Source organism: Manacus vitellinus, unplaced genomic scaffold (genome assembly GCF_001715985.3).
Source record: "Manacus vitellinus isolate BGI_N305 unplaced genomic scaffold, ASM171598v3 scaffold_14_pilon, whole genome shotgun sequence".
Taxonomy (NCBI): domain Eukaryota; kingdom Metazoa; phylum Chordata; class Aves; order Passeriformes; family Pipridae; genus Manacus; species Manacus vitellinus.
In genome coordinates this window covers 13,132,250-13,154,834 of record NW_021939063.1, presented here as the reverse complement: position 1 = coordinate 13,154,834, position 22,585 = coordinate 13,132,250, and the positions used below count along the sequence as shown (strand labels likewise).

At 36.9% G+C, this 22,585-nt stretch overlaps 1 protein-coding gene across 9 annotated transcripts in view; it reads right to left on the bottom strand.

Annotated features, from left to right (window-relative positions):
- The window catches only part of ERC2 (ELKS/RAB6-interacting/CAST family member 2), a 424,893-nt gene that overhangs the window by 315,458 nt on the left and 86,850 nt on the right, over positions 1 to 22,585 (bottom strand). For all 9 annotated transcript variants that reach the window (XR_001920133.2, XR_001920134.2, XR_001920135.2 and 6 more), the window contains 3 exons: positions 19,225 to 19,299; positions 11,703 to 11,858; positions 8,622 to 8,789 (listed from right to left, as the gene is read on the bottom strand). Coding sequence is in view for 1 of the 9 variants with exons in the window: in XM_018068536.2 (XP_017924025.1) it covers positions 8,622 to 8,789; positions 11,703 to 11,858; positions 19,225 to 19,299 (399 nt within the window). In the remaining 8 variants the exon portion in view is untranslated. The remainder of the gene's footprint in view (positions 1 to 8,621; positions 8,790 to 11,702; positions 11,859 to 19,224; positions 19,300 to 22,585) is intronic.

Sequence of the window (22,585 nt, the reverse complement as noted above, 5' to 3'; positions counted from 1 at the left end):
AAAAAAAAAAACAAAACAAAACAAAACAAAAAAACCACACCTTTGCTTCACAGTTTACTTCTGTTTAGATACAGCATTTTGCTGACCTAAGTGTAATTCTTTGACTTGCAGGTTAACTCTCTGACTTCACTGCTTTGCCAGCATGTCCTCTCTCCTATTATAAACCATCTCAAGGGCCCACCAAATGTGAACACTGCATAGAAAGTGGCTGGCAAACTCCACCTGAGAGAAAGCTCCATTAGAAATATGCAACACACTGTCAAGAAAACTGTGAACAGCTGCAGGATGACAGGGAGAGCACGTGGCAGCCAAGCCTCCAGAGCAGTGCTTTTTGGGTGATCTTTACTTCGCACGCAGAGCAAATCTCCCAGAACAATACATGGGCAACACAGCAAATAGACCACACTGAAAGATCTGGCCCAGCCTGATCTTAAATAAGAAAAAAATCACAAAACAATAGAAGAATGCAATTTCAAAGTAAAACTCTGACTTAGAAAAATAAAAATGTGAGAGTGAAATAACCCTACTCGTACCATTGTTGTTGTAAAATTAAAAGCAGGCTTACATTTCAAGCAATATCAAATATCAACATTGTAATAGAAAGAAAACTAAGGCTTTTTTTAGTCTTGTTCCAAGTATTTTGTGCTGTCTACTTTTATTTGCTCTTTATGCAAACTAAGAACTGCCAAAAAGTCAATCATTTCACAGCCCTTCTCTATAAACAGATTTGTTTAAACAAAAAAACAGATTGCAATAAATACCTGCTATAATCGCCTTTCCTCTTCATTTTTTAAAGGTTTTCTAGATTAATATGTGTATGCTGAACACATCAGTATTCAGTTACAGCACAGACTTCACCTATTTTTCTGACCCCTTTTCTCCACTGACAGGACTACGCTCACAATTTACAAAACTTCTTTGTAGACATTTACTTATTTCACAGTTCATTACCCTTCAAACAGCACCCCTGCCAGTTTGCAGGTGTGTTATCTAAAGCAATGATACACTAACTAATAAACCGCTAAAGTATGTTTGTGTCAGAATTGCCTATGAAATGAATGTTTTTCTCCACTGAGCTACACAGCTGAAATGAATTTATTTGCATCAATTTATGTAAGTTTTTTTCCCCGATGGTAAGAGCAGTAGTTCAGCGCCAGTCACTGCAAATATGCACAAATATAGTACCAAACTGTACTGTCTACCACTTTGTAGAGTATACAAATGAAGTGTTTAATCTTTTTAAATCATCAAAAAGGATCATTCACATTGTTTAAACTCTTTCCCTCTGCAGTAAGGTTTCATTTAAAAATTAACACCTATAGCTTTTTCACACAGCAAGGAAAACCTCAACAAGTCTCATATTCTTTTTAACAACTCTCTGTGGAGCACAGTGACATTTTCAGTTTTCTGTAGCTGGAATAGCCTGACATTGGCTCATTTTTATCTCACCTCAGGGTTTTCACATCATTAATAAAGAGATAATCAAAACAAAGGGTATATACATTAGGGTAGGAAAAGTTTGCATAGTTTGGCACTATTATCATATATAACCTTAAAAATGGAACAAAATGAAATGCACGTAGCAGAGGTGGTGAACTTCTAAGGACTGGTTCCAAACATTTTTCCTACTGGCAATAAACCATTTTCAGACCTCCCAACTCTGACCACCATGATAGTTACTGCTGCACAGGATTATATCTTTCTGTTTCAACTGTCAATAAAAACTTCAAATAATAGCTTTTTAAGTCAAATAAACATATTTAAAACAAAATAAAACACCTCACCGAGACAACAGAAACACTGTGCAAAAAGCACATTGTGTTTACATCTAGGCTTATTTACTCTTGCTTTTAACATTTCTCACATTATGTCACAAAGTACCATTGCACCTGAAACCTGATCCAATACTGAAAGAAATTCAAGTGTCTTCTTATTTCTGATGATCTGCTATAACATATGTAAAATAATCATCTAAATCTATCTGCTAATTGTGCCTCTCAATAGTCAGTATTCTGCAGAGATTAAGAATCATTATAACTCTGCTTACATTTCATTTCTGGCTGTTGAAACCAACTGTGTAAGACAGACCTCAAACCTAAACTATACTTTTAAAGCAGTAATATTTTCTGAGCTCTTTTTGCTAAGACATCATGAAAATTCCAAACATGAAATTCTCCCAAAAAAATGATCGATTCTACTGAGTAACACTTAGAATTTGCCAAGAAATAAAATGAAATCAGTGAACTTCCAGGGATACATGAACTCCAAGAAACTATAATTAATACCAACAGATTACTTCTAAGCCTCATGCCCTATTAGATCTCACTTGTGAGAATCATGTAGTTGGAAAACTATCAAGTAGAATCAAGGGACTCCAGTAGAACCAATATTGCACCCCAGGGGTCACTACTGCATCCAGTCCTGTTCAGCTTCTCCATTAGTGATCTGGGGTAGTGTGTAGCCTTAGCAGGTGTGCTGATGGTAAAAAAAATGGAAAGAGCAGCTGATACACCAGAGGGTCGTGCTGCTGTTCAGAGGGATTTCATCAAGCTGGAGAAACGTGCTGACAGGAACCTCCTGCAGTTCAGGGAAAGGAAAGTGCACCTGGAGAGGAACGACACGATGCACCTGTAAATGCTGGGGTCCACCCAGCTGGGAAACAGCTTTGCAGAAAAGGACCTCGTGGTCCTGGTGGTCACCCTGGGGTGAAAACCAGCAATGTACCCTTGCAGCAAAAGAGTAGCAGCATCTGGGGCTGCATTAGGAAGGGTGTTGCCAGCAGGTTTTGGGAGGTGATCCTTCTCCTCTATTCATCACTGCTCAGGCCACATCCAGTTCTGGGCAGACTGCAGTGAAGGGCCATAAAGAAACTAAGGGATTAATTAAGGGCTTTATTAAAGAATTGGAGCATCTCTTATAGGACAAAAGCCTGAGAGAGCTGGGACTGTCTAGCCTGGAAAAGTGAAGGGGGCATCCTATTACTGTGTCTAAATATCTGAAGGGAGGATGTAAAGATGCAGCCAGACTTTTCAGTGGTGCCTAGTGACAGCACAAGACACAATGGGCACAAACTGAAACCTGAATAGGGGGAGCACTCACACTGGCCCATGTGGCCTGGAGAGATTGTAGAGTCTCCATCCTTCAGAGATTCAAAAGACATCTGGATATGGTCCTGGACAACTGGCTCTAGGTGGCCCTGCTTGAGCAGGGGGAGTTGGACCAGATGACCTTCAGAGCTCCCTTCCAACCTCAACCTTTATGTGATTCCATGAATCACATCCTGTTGCATCATATGCAGCTGCTGTCTCCAAAACCTGAAGATAACCTGCTGAGTACCATTAAGCTAAATAATAATAAAAGGCTTTCTATGAAGTAACTGAGGTCCTGTGGAGGGTTTCTTTTATTACAGGATTTACCTAGCTAATTTAATTACAACAAGGTGATTACAAAGTAATCCTATTTAGGCAGGAAGTTGACATTGCAACTATGAATACCTTACTCTGCTTGGGATTAGAACTGCCCTTTGATGCTTACTTTCACCTCCAGAAAGAAACACTTCCAGGCAAGTTATGAACAGGTTTTAGGACAGTATAAAATTCTACCAAAACTATCTATTCTGCAAATAGACAATGTGGACATGCAGAAAGAAAGGAGCGTGGCTTAATGCAGGCCAAAACATTATATTAGTTTTACTCATGTGGGAATGACCAACAATAGCTTGTACAGTACAAAATTCTTTCCATAATGACTTCCACCTGCTGGAGGGCTGCCATTTGCCCTGCATCTCCCTGCAGCTGCTTTCCCATATGCTGCTGCAAGCCACTGCCCTCCCTTTAGGTAAGATCTGAAGCCTGGAGACAGAAGATTCAGTTGCTCTAAGCAAACAAAATCTTTTCCCAGTTCTCAGTTGCAGAGAACGAGACCTGCTATGTCTAAAATCATTTGCTGGATTGCTACCACAGCACAGTCTAGGCCTTGGCTTAATCAGCTTAAAACCCAGGTCTCACAGAGAGCCCAGCTGGCATCAGTTTTATTCCTTAACCATCTACACTGGCAGGCCACATCCCTGATCACCACATAACAGACAGTTGCTCATTTTCAGGTCTCCGGTAAGAATGACCCTGGGTTTAGTGCATAGAAAGTCCCTCTATTCTATCACAGTTGTTTGCTGCAGGGATTGTATTTTCTGCAGGAAATCTATGGGCTTCCTTAGAGAAGCTTTTGACTTCTTGTTGTTTTGTTATTTAATGTAACACAGCTTAATATATATGCCAGACACAAAACACTGAAGGTCTCCAATGATACTAGGAATTAGTCCACATTCAGTCACTCGCACGAAACCAAACATAACGTTTTCAGAAGATTCATATGAGATATAGACACTCCCTCTATACCCTGGAGTTCTCCAAACTAAAGATTAAATGAAAACATAAAAGATCCTTTTGAAAGACATTGCTGAGTGCTGAAGACAGGCATTGATGAGTTATATGAAGTTGATATTTGCAAGTTACTAACAAAAAGGCTCCCCATAAAACTAAGAGCGGGTATAAAAGGAGTTCAGGAAAATTATACTCTAAGGCATCATTTTGAATTTTCCCATCTTGCTGAATCACATTTAGTTTATACAGGTTCTAACAGGAGAAAGCCTGAAGGCATGAATTTGTTAATTGAAATGTAGAGTGAAGCATACAAGAAAAGAAAAAAACAATTAATTAATATTGCCACATATTGGCCACCTAGTCAGTCAAAATATATGAAGGGCAAATAAGGCAGACAAAAGAAACAAGAGAAAAAAGGACGCATTTTCATCCTGAATCAGAAAAAGCTCAATCAGTACAAACAGCCTATTTTCAACCATCTCACACTCACTAACACTAGGAACAAACTCAGCTCTAAAATACTTATGGCATCCAATGAGCAGTCTATTGCCTTAGTAATTAATTTTTACTGAGGTCTTCTTGTCACTTATGTTAAAGATGTGTTCTTTGTGTTTTTCTCTAAATATTGACAGGAAACAGGAATGTTGGCCTACAGGAGTAGCAATCTACAAATTCAGCTGCTGTCCAGCTTTTGTGCTCCTCAGAGCTCCAGCACATTTCTCCACAGTTTAACAGACTCTTTCTCCAATAGATTCTTTCTCCAGACTCTGTCTCCAACTGCACATCCTGTTGTAGCATAATAGTTTGTGGAGAAAAGACTTCCTGGCAATCACTGTTAAGCAGAAAAGCTCCTGAGCATATATCAGGGAGGTAAGGAATGTGAATGTCTTACAAATATGTAACAATAGAACATCATTAGAACATCCACATCAGACTTGAAGAATCTTATTTTCTGGTCTGTGAAGTTGCTTGGACACAGAGATCTGTCACTTGTTCAGAAGACTGTTAAAGAAAGCAGTTACACAGCAATTTGTGACAAATTCTGTGTTTGGTTACATTTCTTCTGCCTAGCTGAAAGCTGCTGTGAGACTCTATCCCAGGAAATAAGATTGGATAGTTCAGTAATTTTAAGGAGCTCCTAATTCAAAATATATCCAGAAGAGGTAATAAGTATGTTCAGACTGACCACATATCTTTTGTCAGCCTCAGCATCATTTAACTCCAGAAACCCCTCTTTATTTCTAACCTCTGAATACATAACATTCTACTTGTACAGCTTGTGACATCCCTACAAAAACCTTGAGGCTCTAATATAACAAACAATAGTCCCATTTTGGCTTGAGAAACTAAAGGATACACAGTGCACTTCTTTTCTTCATACCATAAAAGATCATCTTCAGCAGATTTGAGATGTGCTACATCCCCACCATAAAGTACAAGAAAGTAATAAAACTTTCAGTGCATCTTAAATGGATTAAAAGAGAGATGTAATTAATATCTCCCAAAGTATGCACATTATTAAAGTATTTTGAGATCCAGTAAATTGCTGGTATAATTTAAAGTTTAACACAGGTTGTTTAAAGTCTCCTCCTCATAGGTAAACAGTGCATGTTAAGAGCACACCCTGTAATGCTGTCTTTTCAAAAGTAAAGAGAAGAAATTTTGAGGCAAGTGAATTTATTTCCCATTTTAAATCTGTTATTAGAACAATATTATTTGATAAATTATTTGCAATAGTGGTTGCATCAATACATGTGTATAACGGGAACTTGTTTTCAAATGTTGCTTCTAAGGCATCTCAAGATATACCATAATCCAAAGTGAGGTCTGGTATTCATGTAATACTCAGAGGCCTTCATTTTCACATGATTGTTCAGGAAAAAAAAAATTACATTAATGCAACTCTTCTGCCAAATTTCTTGCACACGAATACACAGTTACAGCAAATCGAACTACAATTACTTCCCATAAGAGGTGGACATAATTCACCAACTCTTCCCAATTCCCTTTACAAAGATATCTTTAAAAGAGAAAATAAACTCAGAAAACTGTTCTCTGATAAAATCATTACTTACACCCTACGCAAAGCAGAAAATAAAACCCACCTAAATGGTCTCTGGAGAATATAAAATAGTTTGCAGTGTTTCAGAGCTTCATCAATTTATGAGGTAATGTAAATTCCAAAGGTTGACAATAATGCACATGAAATAAAACCCACTAGTTCTGAAGATTCAGTCAAACAAATTCAGGTTCAATTGATTTAGCAAATCTTTGTAGAGACATCCTTAGTTGTCTAGAACCAAGATATACTGGGAGGGCATTTATGAGGTTCTTTGCTTCATTTTTAAGTCTCTTATCTGCCATGACCCACTTAGCTTACAGTGTAATTTCACTCAGAAACAAACCAAGGCTTTTCATCAGAATGTTTTGGATTATACAGAAATAAAGTGTTAATTAAAATAAATAATCAAAACCATGAAATAATATTTTCCACTGAATAGAGATTATACTGAACAGCTCTTTCACTAACCCTATACATACACAGATATTTTAATATTTTATTTGAAAGCTGGAAGAATCTCTTATCATTTGTATGAACTATCACAATCACATCACAAATAATGCATTAGGCCAAACAAAAGGGATCAATTCTCTGCTATTATAGAGCATTTCTTCTATCAGAGCTGTCTCCCTGATCACTTTTACGTTAATTTTTCATTCGGTTTCCCTGAGAGACAAACAAGGAGCAGACACAACACAACTGACTGTCACCTGCACACCAACAGGCAATCACAGCTAATTTTAAACTTAAATTGCTTCATGTGCAAGGTTCAAGTTCAGCTGCCTCGTGCAGAAATTGGGAAGAAGAGGAATTAGATATCTGTCAGAAACCAACTGGTTCTCCGCCAGGACTGCACAGTCCCAGCAGCCCTTGATCAGGAGCACTGTAGATTCAGCTCTTTTTCCCACTGCCCCTCTGTCAACCAGGAGACTGTAATGCCTTGAATACATACCAGGCTGATAATTAGGAAATCACATTAGTAGAGAGCCAATGGAATTCATCTCCATCCTCAGCAGCGTGACAGGTCATACAAACCTCACAAAATAGATTTGCACAGCCTGAGATTTAAAATATGTAATCTTTACCACTCAAATGCTAGATTGAGACCACCAAAATTGCTGGAGTTTTTATCCTGCTTCTATTATGATTATTTTGCATTATACACACATGCTGGCTGACCCATTAAACACAAACTGGAAATTCCAAAATTTCATCTATATCTTCTAAATGTACAGAGGACAAGACATACAGCACAAAGGGATAATAAGAATCTTGGAAATACTTATTTCCTGCTTCCATGAGAATGATGAGTTTAAGCCCTTTTTTTTCTCCTAGAGCTTTGCTAGTAAGAAATTTGAAACATTCTATAAGATTCCTGTATACTTTAAATAATATACTTCTCTGAACAGAAACTATTTGCACTGTATGGCTAAATTTGTTTCTTGAAAGGGGTACACACATTTGAAATCTAAATGTTCTAACAGGAATCAATCTAATCAGCACTGTTAGGCGCTCCAAGTCTAAGAAGTTTTTTAAAACCACAGTAAACATTTTAAACACTGGATTAATGCATTCCCTCAGATGTGACAACCATCTCAATTGTGAGTTCCACTGCTCATATTTTTCTGATCTGACTTTTTAGATACATACATAATTAATGCACTGGTCTTTTTTTAAAGACTGAAATTATTCATACTTCAAAATAAATGTTGATCACACTTTAAACAATCACAGATTAATAACATGCACCCTTCAAAAGATCCCTTAAAAATGCATCTGTAGTTTCACCCTTCAGAATAGAAATACACAGTAGAAAAGATGCATCAACCAGAGCAACCAAAAAGAAAACTCAGCCAACTAACAGATGAAGAAACAGGGCATGATATCACAACAATCAAGTCATTAAGATCCAGCTCCCCTCACTGAAGCCAATGAAAATTAGATACAAACATTTTCTTAAAATGCAATTGTACATGCTTCTAAAAAATTCTAGAATGAGAGCTGGTGTGCTGCCAAAATTACAAACACATCAAATATACTGGTATTTCAAGTGTTTTAAGTTATTTATTATTCTTAAAACAACTTGCTTTCTACACAGACTTGACTCAAACACACCATCAATTGACACGTGCTAAGAACTAAATATTGCTATTGCTTTTCATGATTAGAAGATACAATACCTCTGTCTGAAGTATGGCAGCTCTCTGTTCTTTGGCAGTAAGGGACTCTTTAAGCACTTCAATGTGTTGCTTGCAATCTGAATTCTGATTGCTAAGGGTTTCAAGCTTAGTTTGTAAGGCAAGAAGTTCTGATTCTTTCTTTGAGAGTTCTTGTTTCAGTTGATCAATCTACAGTGGGGAAAAAAAAAGGTTGAATCATTAATTCCATTTCCAATTCATAGTTCCACTTGAAATCAGAGAGGTGGGAATGACCATGATATGACAAAAATGACCATGATATGACAAATCAGACAGCTGTGAATTCTGGAGGAGGATTAAGATTCAGACTTTTTACACTCACAACTTCAACTGTGCTTCTTGTAATTTAATGTACCTTGTTTTGAGAATGATTGCCCTGCTGTTGCAGAAGTTAAAAGGAAACTCTTAAAGATTATACATGATGATTTGGCCTGTAAATTCACTATGGACCTCACTTAAGTTCAAAGGCATTTATCCCAGGTGAGGCAAGTCTGGCAGGACAGCAAAAATGTATAGGAAAAAAAGTGTTCATAAAAGTATAAATTCAATCCTTCCAACAGCATGATTCCCATGACTTATCATTAGCCAGAATGAATCAAGATTTTTTTAGGAGCCTGATAAAGAAAAACAGGCATCTTAGCAAGGAGAGGAAAACAGAAAAGTGGAATTTTAACCTTACTCTTCTTGCAAATGTGTTGCTGCCCACCATCCCCACACCTCCTATTTTTCTCTCTGGCAGTTCACATGGAATTCTCAGGTACTAGAAAAGCCAAGCCAAAGTGATTAACTTAAGAGAAGTCTGGGGAAAACATTACAAAAAATTCCACAGAGTGAAAGGGCTGAGAGATTTTAAAAGCTTATCCTAGAGGAAACAGTAGAAACACAGTCACTAAGACAGAGCTTCTGAATTTAAGTGAATTTAAGGTTCATCAGTAAATGTCATGGAACTGTGATTATTTTTTCCTTTCCACAGTGATAAACAGGAGGAGCAGCCACATGACATAAAGTTGTGGTGGATTCATGACAGGAATCAGAACAAAGCACTGGACAATATACAGAGTGATGCTAAAGGATGGTGAATTCTTGTGAAATAACACTGGTCACCAGATTAATGCAGATCCATCATCTCATGAGGATTATTTGTAATAAAACACCTCACTGCATATGTGTAACTCAGGGAAATCACACTTCCTTTATATTTGGAAAGTTTTCTTGAAGACTGTAAGACCTAGATAGTTTTCTTTAAAATTCAAGCTTCAATTCTGCAAAAACCAGAGATGTGCTGGAAGAGCTCTTTTCCATTCTCTCCCAGCAGTTGCATGTTAAGTGGTAGATGGAGAGTGATTCAAAAATCACCAGGAAAAGAAAAGAATATGTATCCACAGGCTGATTCAACTCAACCACATCCCAAAGATCCACATACTAAAATAATTTACAAATTCAATACTGTATGGCACTGGGAATACTTACTGCTGATCACAATATTTCTATTTTGTTTTAGTGTATCCTTAAAAATTAAATTTAAAATATGTTTCTTCCAACTACAGTTCATATGCATGTCTTAATATATTTATTCCTTATTTCTCTTTATAAATCCCAACACGTTTGTCTAGCTGCTTAAGGTGCTGGGATAGTCACCCTTGAGTCACTGTATAAAATCAAGATCTGTCCTGGCACTAAAAGAAATCATCTTCAGAGTCTGAAAGTATCAAAATAAGAAAAGGAGGATACAAAAAACAGATGTGAGGAAAGACTGCAGCTAATAAGCCGCTAGAGAAAACTCCTGAAAGCAAAGCACCTTCCTCCATCCCCTGGAAGCAAAGATGGCAACTGAGACAAAACGTATACAAAATGAACAATGGGAAAATCTGTCTACAAAATACAAAGACAAGAAGTAGATCTGCAGCCAATCTGAATTACATCACATGCTTTACATGAGATGCATGTGAACACCACAGATGCTTAATCTCTTCTAGAAACTCTTCTCGCTTTATTCCTTGACACAACCCACACCCTGAGAAATAATAATAAAAAAAAGAAAAAAGGCTTCATTTTCATTGCAGGTATGCTCTTTGTGTTTTAGAAACAGAATCTGTTTAATATAAAGTTCTGGCTACAAGACCTACAAATTGTCAGGATTTTAAAAATGTGTTAGAAAAAACCACAAACCAAACACACAATGCGCTGAATAAATATGCTTTTGGTTGATGTTTTATCAAAATAAATATAATTATCAAAAGGCAGTAACATTCCAATTTAAAAAGATTAAGTCTCAAAAACACAAAGGGATGACAAGAAACTACATAACTTCTAAAGAAATTTTTAGACCTGGGTATATACACTTTTTTAAAGTTTTGCATTATCTATTGGGGGGGAAGTAAAGAGGACATGAAATAGATTGTTGTCTCTAGCAGATATGCAAACGTTTTCACTTTGCTACGTCTAAAGTGATGGGGAAGACCAACAGTCACGATTCAATGAGACCTCCTGATCTCAGTACAACAAAAGTCAAAGGCAAAAATGTTTTTGTACTTTTTAAAGACTACAAGGAAGAAAACCTGCAAGTCTGGGTATAAGTGCCATAGCATCAAAAAACTCCAAGTCTGACCTCTTATCCAACCTTCCTACTATCCCACATATTTCACATGTGTAGTTTGCCTGTCATCGCTTTTTCAACATTTCCCAATACAATCTTGCTTCACCTCCTTTCCTGAAACTCTAGTTCCTTTCTCTTCCTTCTCAATTTACAATTCTGTCACCTCCCACAATTTCAATTCCTCAGATACTAGCATTTCCAGAAAACCATCATCCTTTTTCCTCTATTATCCTTACTGCAAAACTACTGTCAAAACCCAAAAAAAAAAAAGCTCTTCCTTACCTATTCTTAAGTCAAAATATAAACACATTTTTATTTATCCAAAAACACTTCGCTCCTGATTATTGTATAGTTGAGATTTACCAAAAGAAGACATACAGAGAGCTGCTTGTGTTGAAAACAGTCAAGTTAAAACTTTTCTTTCCATTATTTAAACACTCTTAATCTCTCACATAAATAGATCTTACCTTATTTTTCATGAACTTTGAGTGACTCTTGTAAACTTCTATTTGTTTGATTTCTTCTTCTCGGTCCTCTGTATTCAGAACTCCGTTTGTCTTTAACATCTGTATTTCATCTTCAAGGTCTCTTATATTGCGCTCAAGTGAAGCTATTTTTGTATCCTAAGTCACAAAAAAGAGAGCATTGAAAATTATATGAAACATATATTAAAGGATAACAGAAGTATATCTGTGCTTGCATGAATATCAAATAGTAAAACGGCAGAAATAGATGGTACAAAGAGAGAATGCAAATACTGCCATAAACCAAGAGTATTTCTATTTATTTTGGCTTAAAGAAATGCAGAATTCAGATCTCCTTCACAACCAGAAAAGGTGCAATGCTATGTTCTGTTGCACAATCTGCAGAGGATTGTGGTCAAAATTCCACCTTCATTCCTACATGGGGTGAAAGGAGAATGGGAGATGCCCTGTTTTTACACATATATGTGATAACATACCCTGTTATCATTGCTGACCATCTAGGCCTGGTTGTTCTTCCAAGTTCTTAAACACAAAGTTTAGCCTGTACACAATCCCTGCAGGAGAACAGGTCACTCATTGTGACCCAGCCTGAGGCTCAGTTTCCCTGTTTCTCTGGAGCTCTGACTGTTCTCAAGAGGAAGAAAGGTTGTTTCCTCATATACTTGCCCCACATACAGTGCACCACGCTGATGTACCACTTTTCACTGGCAGAGATGCTTATGGGTTGTACTACTACACAAATACTCTGTGGTTCCTGTGTGAAGAGTGTCTTTTCATCCAGACAAGAGCTCAGTGATGCAAAAAGATGTCAAACATTTCAGTGAGGAATCTTAAGACAAAGGAATTTGAAGCAGAAGTTGAGGAGAGCTACATTCCATGAGAGAAAACTTACCATACAGGCAAAGTAATGCACTTGGAGGGCAATACAGAATACGAAGCCGTTTCATGCCTCTTACAAATTTCCAGATTAACTGCATCCCCTTTCAGAAAGGAAGGTCCAGACAAATGATAAAAAAGTGCCAAAATGCAAAGGAAACAGATAAAAAAAATTCTTGGAATGTGAAACTTGTTGGGTTTTATCTTTTACCTCACTAGCTGCTTTTCTATCCGGAAGGTATCTGATATTGAAAATACTGATGATAATCTTAATCAGTCATATTTCCATATTTTTCTTTCTTGATGGGTATGTTCAAAGAAACAGAGTATTCCACCAAAAACAAATTAAAAAACACAAAGGAGCGACTAGGGATGCACATTTAAAAAACCAACCAAACAAAACAAAACACAAAATAAAACAAACAAAGCAACAAAATAGAAAGAAAATCACACACCCCACCACCACAGTATACCTCCACACCCCTTCCCATTCTGGAGGGCATCCAACCAGCTTTTAGACTATATACCTATATCTACTATAATTATGGACTTGGTTTTTTTAAATATCAACTTTCCAAGTTGCAGGTAAAATGTAACTTAATTTACTTAGTATCTGAGACTAACATTACTAACATCACAGATTTCTAATAGCAGAATCCTAAAAATGTTATTGTTTGTCCATAGAATCAGCATTACTCATATCACAAAGGCTGTATGAATGATCATGAAAACCAAATAATGTTTTTAAGGGATCAGCCCCTTCACATGACAGAAAACAAACACTTTATATTAAACTGTTGTTTAAAAAATCTACATATTTTTAAATTTAATTTTACAATAAGGAAGTAAAAAATTATTGAGATGGAAGGGAAAAAGAAAAGGAAAGAATTCTATTAAACCTTATTATTCAGAGAAATTGCACAAAAAGAAAAATACCATAAGAAAAGATAAAATAAGAATTTTAAAAGCTATCAAGACTTATGCACAACACAAAGCAATTGTAGCTCTCACAGATACTACAGTCAATTCTGCTTGGTCCATCAGACTTCATTTTAGAAATATTTTACTCCTATTTTTGAAGATAAAAGCAAAACCCAAGCTTCACTGCACTTTAGAATGGTTTTGCAATGAAAGATATTAATACTTACATGACCTGTTATGACATGACATCTGGGAGTAGCCTTTATCAAATCTCCCCAGCTAAGTCTATAAGAGTCTGCCTTTTTGTACTGCATGTCTATTTTATGTGTTTGCAAATATAATGTGGCAGAAACAATTTATAGCACAGCCCATTACACTCTTTAGAAGGTTTATACATCACAGAATAACATTTAAGCTTTATGAGAAATATCTAACATAACTTGTGTAAGCATTTTCTGTACTTCTACTTTATCACAAGTTTGAAATCTCCAAGGAGAAGTTTACTTTTAATCGATCTCTGTATATTATGATTGCACGTGTAAAAACTAGTTTTTAATAGTTTTTACAGGGAAAAATTGTCACTGTCAGTTTTGTATTAACCTTTTATTGAAACAGAAGCCAGAAATTTCACAAATTTTGAAGACCATAAAATCCGTTTCAGAATAATCTATCAATGACATTAGTGTTGACAAGACAGAAGAGAAGACAGACATCACCTTCAATCCCAGGCTGCTCAAGGATCTACTGTTCCCTTATGCATGCTGGCTTGCCCAGGAAACCTGTCTGGACAACTGCTAGAAAGTGAGGAACCTTGCAGGTCAAAGCTAACAGAGAGCCTAGAACTCCAGTGGGTACTGCTACAAGGGAGCTGGGCTCGCTTGCAGGATGGACAGAAAGTTAAGGCTTTGCATTCGCTAAAAGTTTTGACAGAACAAGCACATTCCCATAAAATCCTCTGATTCAGCTGAATCAGCATTTTCCCACAGAAAACTTCAACTGGAAAACTTTCAACCAGCTCTTGTTGTGGCACAGGGTCTGGCAAGCTTTCAGAAAGTGAAATAGGAACAGATGCAGTATTTCCTTCAGACCTCTAAGATTTATCCACATTAGCAACATTCTGAAAAAAACTACGTGGGTCTGTGTTGAATCACAAAGATTCCTTGCAATAATATTAAGGAAACAGCTTAGTATTAAATGGTACTAATAAACATCTTCTGAGTTCCACAACAATGCAACATTTGTGCAGATTTTTCCACTCAGACCCTCTAAATCTGTTAAAAGATGTAAGATTATATTAGCAGGATTTATGATAGAGATCAGGGTACTCGCCCTAATCTGTCCCCTCCTTCCAGCAGTAATCCACACTTCTTCCTTTATTAGAACAGTGTCTTTTATTAGAAGAGTGTTGCAGGTACTCTGTGAGAAAGGTTAGGGCTACTTCTATGCTGGACCTAGCAGAAATCTAAATGTGAAACAACTGGTATGTGTCCTGATATTGAAGAAAATAATATTTCACAAAAGAAAAGTGACTAAATCTAGAAATGAATTTCCTATAGTACATTTCCTGAACACTGAGAGGTGGGAAAAGGGCAAAACATTTGTAAATAATCCCAGAATATTCTGATCTGGGAGGGACCCACAAGGATCATTGAGTCCAACTCTATATAATGCAGCATTCCAGGCTGTCTTAGTCTGAAAGGAAAAGTAACAAATGCTACTGTTCATCATTTGAGACACCTGATAAATTTAATATGTCTGTGAAAAAATTTTCTTGTAGGACATTGAACAAGCAATCAGAAAGAAATATTTGAAACCTCACATTTAATAAAACTTAAATGTAAATGCACTTATGTACACTTGCTGTCAACAGACCATACACAATTACTCTTACTCTATGCATTTTTTAACTTTGTCAATTTAATGCAGAGATTATTCAGGTTTATCTTTGAAGATAAGGGAAGTGAAAGTTCATGCAATCTTAACAATAAGAGTATGTTGCACTGCAAACAGAAATAACACGCTTTTTTAGAACCAAACCCATACCTGAAATATCACAGCTGGATCAATACACAAAGATGGCTCTTTCTGCAAGTGAGGTAAACCACAAATATTTTCATTTACTCTACAGTTTACCATTTTTAAAGAATTTATCATTCTAATTGCTAGATTCCATATATTTGGGGATGGTCAATATTCTACATTTAAGATGAGCTTTATGACATACCTGTAGGCAATTAATTTCTAATTTTCTCTCTCAAGTACTATCACTGTTCTAAGCCCAGAACCATCTGAATGAGGTCATAGCAACATATAATGGTTTGGGTTGGAAGCAGCCTTTAAAGATGACCTAGTCTAACCCTCCTGTCATGGGAAGGGACACCTTCCACTAGACCAGGTTTCTCAAAGCCCCATCCAACCTGGTCTTGAACACTTCCAGGGACGGGCAACCACAGCTTCTCTGGGCAACCTGTGCCAGGATCTCACCACACTCATCATAAAATTCTTTTTTCCTTATGTCCAATTTAGATCTATCCTATTTCAGTTTAAAACATATATCTTCAGTCACAAAGTCAGAAGCAACCACTGCAACAAAACTAGACCAGTTTGAGGGAACAGGAGCATGTGGGAAAGGGAAGCATCCTGCCCCTCCTATGGTTTTTCGGTCATTGCTTTTCAGAAGAAGGAAGGGTTTCTGGAGAAGATCTGTTGCAGACAAGAGAACAGAGTAAAGAATGTAAGGGGAAACAACAGAGAAAAAGACATGGGACATCTGGAAGTGAACACGTCTAAGAAGCAAAATCAGAAAGCTGGGAAAGAAAGGCCAGTGCAATACCTCTGAAAAGACAAGAAATATCTGGAAAGGTATAAATAAAGCAAGAAAAACAGGAGTCAAGCCATAGGATTTAAATTTTTCACCTTCTTTTGTTTGCCCCTTGGGTTTTTTTACATGAGAAGACCGAAGACAGACACTGGCCAAAGAGACAACAGTTAAGCAGAAAATGCAATTGCTCTAAGAAAAGACAACTACTTGCAAAGCTTCAGAGATAAATGAAGAGCATTACAGGACAGGAAAGGCAGTGCAGGAAAAAAAAAAAAAAAAAAGATGTTCAGGACAAATAAAAAAACCACACGAGAAATTAGAGGTAGGAGAAACGGGTATAATTTCATTGGATGAAAGGGTGTACAGACTGGGAAAGGGACAGAAAGCATTCAGCAATGGCAAGGGCCAGAAGAAAACCACAGGGAAGGATAGAAGGATTTATGAAGGAGGGAAAGTTGCACCCTGACAGAGCCTGGGAAAGCCATGGAGGGGACTCAGACAAAAGCTAATGGGCAAGGGGGTGAAAGGGGTTGGGTGCAGTGAAGAGAAATATATCCTGCTTGGAGCCTCTGCATCGGGGAGTGTATGCCTCAGATTGCCATATTACAGGCTAATCCTCTCCCTCCTTCTACCCTCAACACTGTAGGGAAATGACTGTTTCAATGCTCGATCATTCAAAACAAATGTTCCACATTTTTTTTCGAAACAAATGCTGTCTGGATTAAGACAATTTAAATTTACTTGAAAACATTCCAAATCTGGAACTTGTAATGAAAACTGCTGTTTAATCATGTGGCTTTCAACATCTTACATTTGTCCCTTTTTCTTTTCAATATTAGGCCTCTTTTAGACAGGGCAACCCCAAAGGAGAGAGTGTTCATAGGAAAAGAAAGAACTGTGTGCCTCGTAGCCAAAAAGCAGCTCTGCACCAGTGCTCCAGCAACATGACTGCAGTCTCACTCATGAGAAATGAAAGCCCTCACTACAAAGATCAGATTTTTAAAAAGCAGAGCAACACAACACCACACCACACCCACCTCTCCTGGGAGACAGACAGAAAACAGAGAACACTTTACTGTCTTCAGGGACAGACACTGTCAGGAGTGGCTGCAACTACAGTCATCACATGTGCCATTCGTGTGGCGTGTACCCTCCACCCCTGTTCTTTTCAGAGAGTTTTGGTACAGGAAGATTACACTGTTAATAACCCACATGAAAGATTATAAATTATTCTAACACGTTATTTTTGTATCCCAAAACTTTTACATTTATAATTATTAATAATAATTAATATATTAACCGAATATTAATAGAAAGAAACAAGTTTCTCAGCCAGTATCCTACTTACCCATTTACTCAGGGTAACAAGTTGATGCAAAAACACACATTTTAGATACCATACAAAGACTTCTAAACTAGAATAATGTCCAAGGCAAATATACATCAGAAGATGAAATACTGATATCAATGTACCTTCTTTGTTACTCATATAATCCAAACTAATTTTTATCTGTTAAAAGACAGATACTGTATTTATAAAGTCCTACTGTTGTTTTAACTGTATGTTTACCACAACGTTCAGACATGCTGAACTCATTTGCTCATAACAGAAGTCACTGGCAAAATGAGGCCCTTAATTTGCACTTCCTTTTAAGACTGAAAGGAAAGACCATCATTAACATATTTCAGGCAGCATTGCCAACTCACAAATTATCTCAAGTCTCATGGTATTTTCGTTACATTCCAGACTCATAGAATTATGCAAAAATATCAGTTTTCACTTTTTAAATTATAATTTTTATATTTTGTTATTGTGGGGAAAAAAACTATAACACTTTAGTAATATTATACATCAAAAAGAGGAAACTATATTCAGGACTAAGATAGCTGTTTCATCACATTTTGTCATATCTGCTGATACAATGAATATTTTCCTTAGATTAGCTGTAAAATTATGGCTTAATAACCAGCAATAGAAGAATTGTTTTAAAGATCAAGAAGAAAAACACTTTACATTAGCCTTGGACAATTTGCCTTAGACTTCTGTTTCAGTTTATTCCATCTACTTTGGATCTCCTGAAACACACAGACACACCCCCAAGTCTTTTTGAAAAGCTATAGTCAGTTCTCATTATTCAGCAATGCTACACTTGATTTTATTTTTTTAATCCATTTTAATAAGAAAAAAGACTGGGAAAAATAAATACTAATTTTTTCTAGCTTCACAACAGAATAAATTGATAAGGTAAAGGAAGCATTTAATGATCTAATAGTAAAAGTCATAAATCAACCCTGGCAGGCAGCTAAGTGTCACACAGCTGCTCATTCAATCCCCCTCAGTGGGAGAGGGGAGGGAGAAAAGGGCAAAAGTGAGAAAACTCATTGGTTGAGACAAAGCCAGTTTAATAGGTAAAGCAAAGCTGGGCAGGCCAGCAAAGCAAAACATGGAATTCATTCACTCCTTCCCACCGGCAGGCAGATGCCCGGCTATTTCCAGGAAAGCTGGGCTTCATCACACACAGCAGTTATTTGGGAAGACAAATGCCATAACTCTGAATGTCCTCCCCTCAGTTTCATGGCTGGGCATGACATCCCATGGCATGGAATGCCCCTTTGGTCAATTAAGGTCAGCTGTCCCCAGCTTGTCCACCCCCAATCTACTTGCTGGGGCAGGAGCAGAGCAAGAAACTGAGAAAGCTTTGACTCTGAGCAAGCACTGATGAGCAACAGCTAAAACATCAGCGTGTTATCAACACTGTTCTGGTCTGAAATTCAAAACAGCACCACACAGGCTGTTATGAGGAAAATGAACTGTATCCCAGCCATCCCCAGTACATGACTTCATGCTACAGAAATAACACATGGGCAAACATGCAGAGACCATACCTTCATTTCAATAACTGTTTGAAGAGCCTTCGTCTTTGCTGGCTCAGGCTGGAGTTGGGTTCTTCTGTGCAATTCCTGTGGGGGGACACGATAGAAATAAGCTTGACGACTCATCTTTCCATTATTTTAATCTTCATATGAATTCACTTCAACAAAATCCAAGTCTGATGGTTAGAAGTACGCAGCTCCTAACGCTACAGGTGCTTCCCTGGCTATAATCCCTCTGGCATCAGTGCAGTCCCTGTCTGATGTTACAGTGAACTCTGACAGCACATGCGCCGTTCCTGGACCCCCATCAATAATTAACATCGCCCCTGATGAGCCAGCGAGTCCTTTCTTAGTCCCAGTACAAGGCTGCTGCCGCTGCTTAAACACCAAAACTTAATCCAGTTGCATTACTAATTCAAACACTGTTAAGTGTTAAATCTTCTGCTGTATTTTCTTCTTAGTTTTTCCTCTGATACCTGAAATAAGCAATCTAAAGACATTATATTCAAATTTGACATTTTAAGGATAATAATTATATAGTGGGTTGACGCAGCACCCTCTACAGTAGCAATTACATTTCAGTTTTCACATTTTCATGCTGGTTTTTATGCATCTTAATGCACAGGCAAAAGACAAATGGATTGCAGTAGTTAAGATAGACAGTTAACAGAACTAATATTTACCCGTCTTTATAAAAATAATAATAATTTTAAAAAAACTGAAGAGTATGAAGACAGCAGCACTCATCTCATAAAACACCAGAGCTGTTTCTTGGTATAATATATCTCAACTAAAAAGTCACATTACTACACAGAAAAATGTAAAGGTGTAACAAAACATTACCATTTGAGAATTTGGGGATGCTTATTCCCCACCCATAAACCATCTGAAAAGTTTATTATTTAAAAAACTGAAACAGGACAGATATAGTCCACTTTCTATTCTTTTGGAGTCCTTCTGCTCCAAAGTCAGGACTGCCATCCTCAATGTCTTTATCTCTCACTTTTTCCTACCCTGGTGCTCAACACACACCCTTGAACTAACCTTATAACTGCGAAAAATATATTTATGCCTGAGGCCAAGAAGCCAAGGTCATTCACCACAAAGGCATTAGCTGGGTTCAGAACCTGAGCTATTGAGTTCCAAATTATGCCTCTCCCAGCTCATCCTCACAAATTCAGGTGAAGGGGAGGGGGTGAGGCAGCAGGGTGGAAATCATAAAAAAACATAACACTGTGAGTCCTAATTATCTTTATTCCCATCTCTCAAACCACCTTTTTTTTAATGAAGCAAACCACATACAATCTGACAATCAATTGATAGACTACCAAAAATATAATCAACTATGGATTGTGCACATATATTACCCTGTCCTCCCTCAGCCAACCCGAGCATATTTCTAGATCCTGCCTACCTTATAACCCACAAGTTTAAAAGTCACAATTTTTTGTATCACAAACTATCAATCAGTTTCTTGTTCTGCTTAGCAACAAACATATTGCTTATCCATGACTGAGACACAATTGCTCTTAAAGACTAAGTAGTAGGAGTGATTTACTGTATGTTATTAAACTAAAATCTACTGCTAATAAACATCTTTATAAAATAGATTCAAAAAATGTGTGGCCTTATATATTAAAATAACTGAAAGAGACAAGTTACTATACCTAAAGCTAAGTAAGTCTGCATGCTTTTTTATAAGGTTAAATATATTGCAGGCATATATACGTATATTTAAACTACCTCTAACAGATAACAACAGTGAACTTCTAATTTTGCTTTTATGCACTTTCAAAATGCTTTGGCATTTATGAAAAAGTATCTCTGATTGGTCCTTTTTCCTTGTTTTTATTTTTTTAGTACAACTAACTCTCTACATTCTAAAAAGAAAGAAACCTTCACACATCACCTAATGCAAGGAATCTCTCAATCACCACCAGCTGTTTGTCTTAGATGAAACAAGTACCTTCACTACACCAATGTTTTAAAAAATAAGAGTATGCCATGGATTTTTCATACAGTTCTACGAAAGTCATGGAAAAATAGTTGGCCAGTCATACCACTATCTGATCAGCAAAAATTACAGCTAATTCTAAGACCAGACTTTGCTCCCCAAGGCCACATAAACCGAGCTGGAATATAAACAGGATTCCACACACTACCCAGGGAGACAAACCAGAGTTTCCACCCCCTTAGCCAAAGATGAATAGACTGCCAAAGATGCGTATTCCGAGATGTCTATCAGAGCATGAAGCCTTCCCTCATAATACTTTTCCTGTTTGCTTTATGAATCAATCTGATGCTGGCTGACTTAAAAGCTTTTCTTCTCTATCCCTGATGGTAAAATGAAGCAGACTTTAGGATTCTGGAGAAGATCAGAAACTTACTCCCATTTTATTATTTTGTGTGGGTTTTCTTCCAATCAGATTCAAACGTTTGGAGGCTCCAACAAGGCTCAGTCCTTCAATTTATGTTGTTCTATGTTTGTGTTTTTTCTTTTGGGGTACCTGATTCAGGGATCTACTTCTGGGGTACTAATTTAAGGATACCCTTAATGTGCATGATGCCTTACACTGATCGTTTTACTATCTGAGGTCATCCGGAGGGTTTCAAATTTGCCTGAACAGCTAAGCAAGAGATATTCTGAAGATTTCATGAAGTCCTCATAGCCTAAGGAAACCAGATTTTTATCCATTACATCATTTTTGGAATGATGCTGTTTTCTCTTTTTCAATTTCTTTTAATAAAAAGTCCAGGGAGCCTAATAAAAATGTAAAAAAAAAAAAAATAGAAAGAAAAAAAAAAACACATACAAAAAACCCACAAAAAAAAAAAAATCAAAGTATCAGAGATAGTTTCTTTTAACCTGAATTTTATTGATTGGAACTCATGATACTTATATCCATGAAAAAGTACTTGTGTCATCACCTTTGCAACCACCAAATCTACACTAATAATCTCTAAGAGATGCACTCATTTATAAAATTACACTTTCATTATATTCCTATATAACATCTGCAATTAATAGTAATTTTAAGTAACCATTTTGCACATGCAAATTATTATAATTCTGTGTAACCAAATGCCCACATATAGTATTTCATGGTGATGCTTAGTTGTCAAGGTGATTAACACACCCACACAAAGTCGACAGGTAATCAGATCTTCTTCTTCACATTAAATTTACTTTAATATTCTTTGCTTTTAGACTAAAATGAGCCTCAACCCAAACTTGGTCATTGCTTTCTCCTTCCACAGTATTAGATTAGCATCTTGTACTGGCCTCAAAATAACTTCAGCACACAGTTTTAGCACTAATTTAAACACCAAAAAAGCAAACAAACAAACAAACAAACAAAAGGTGACAGTTAAC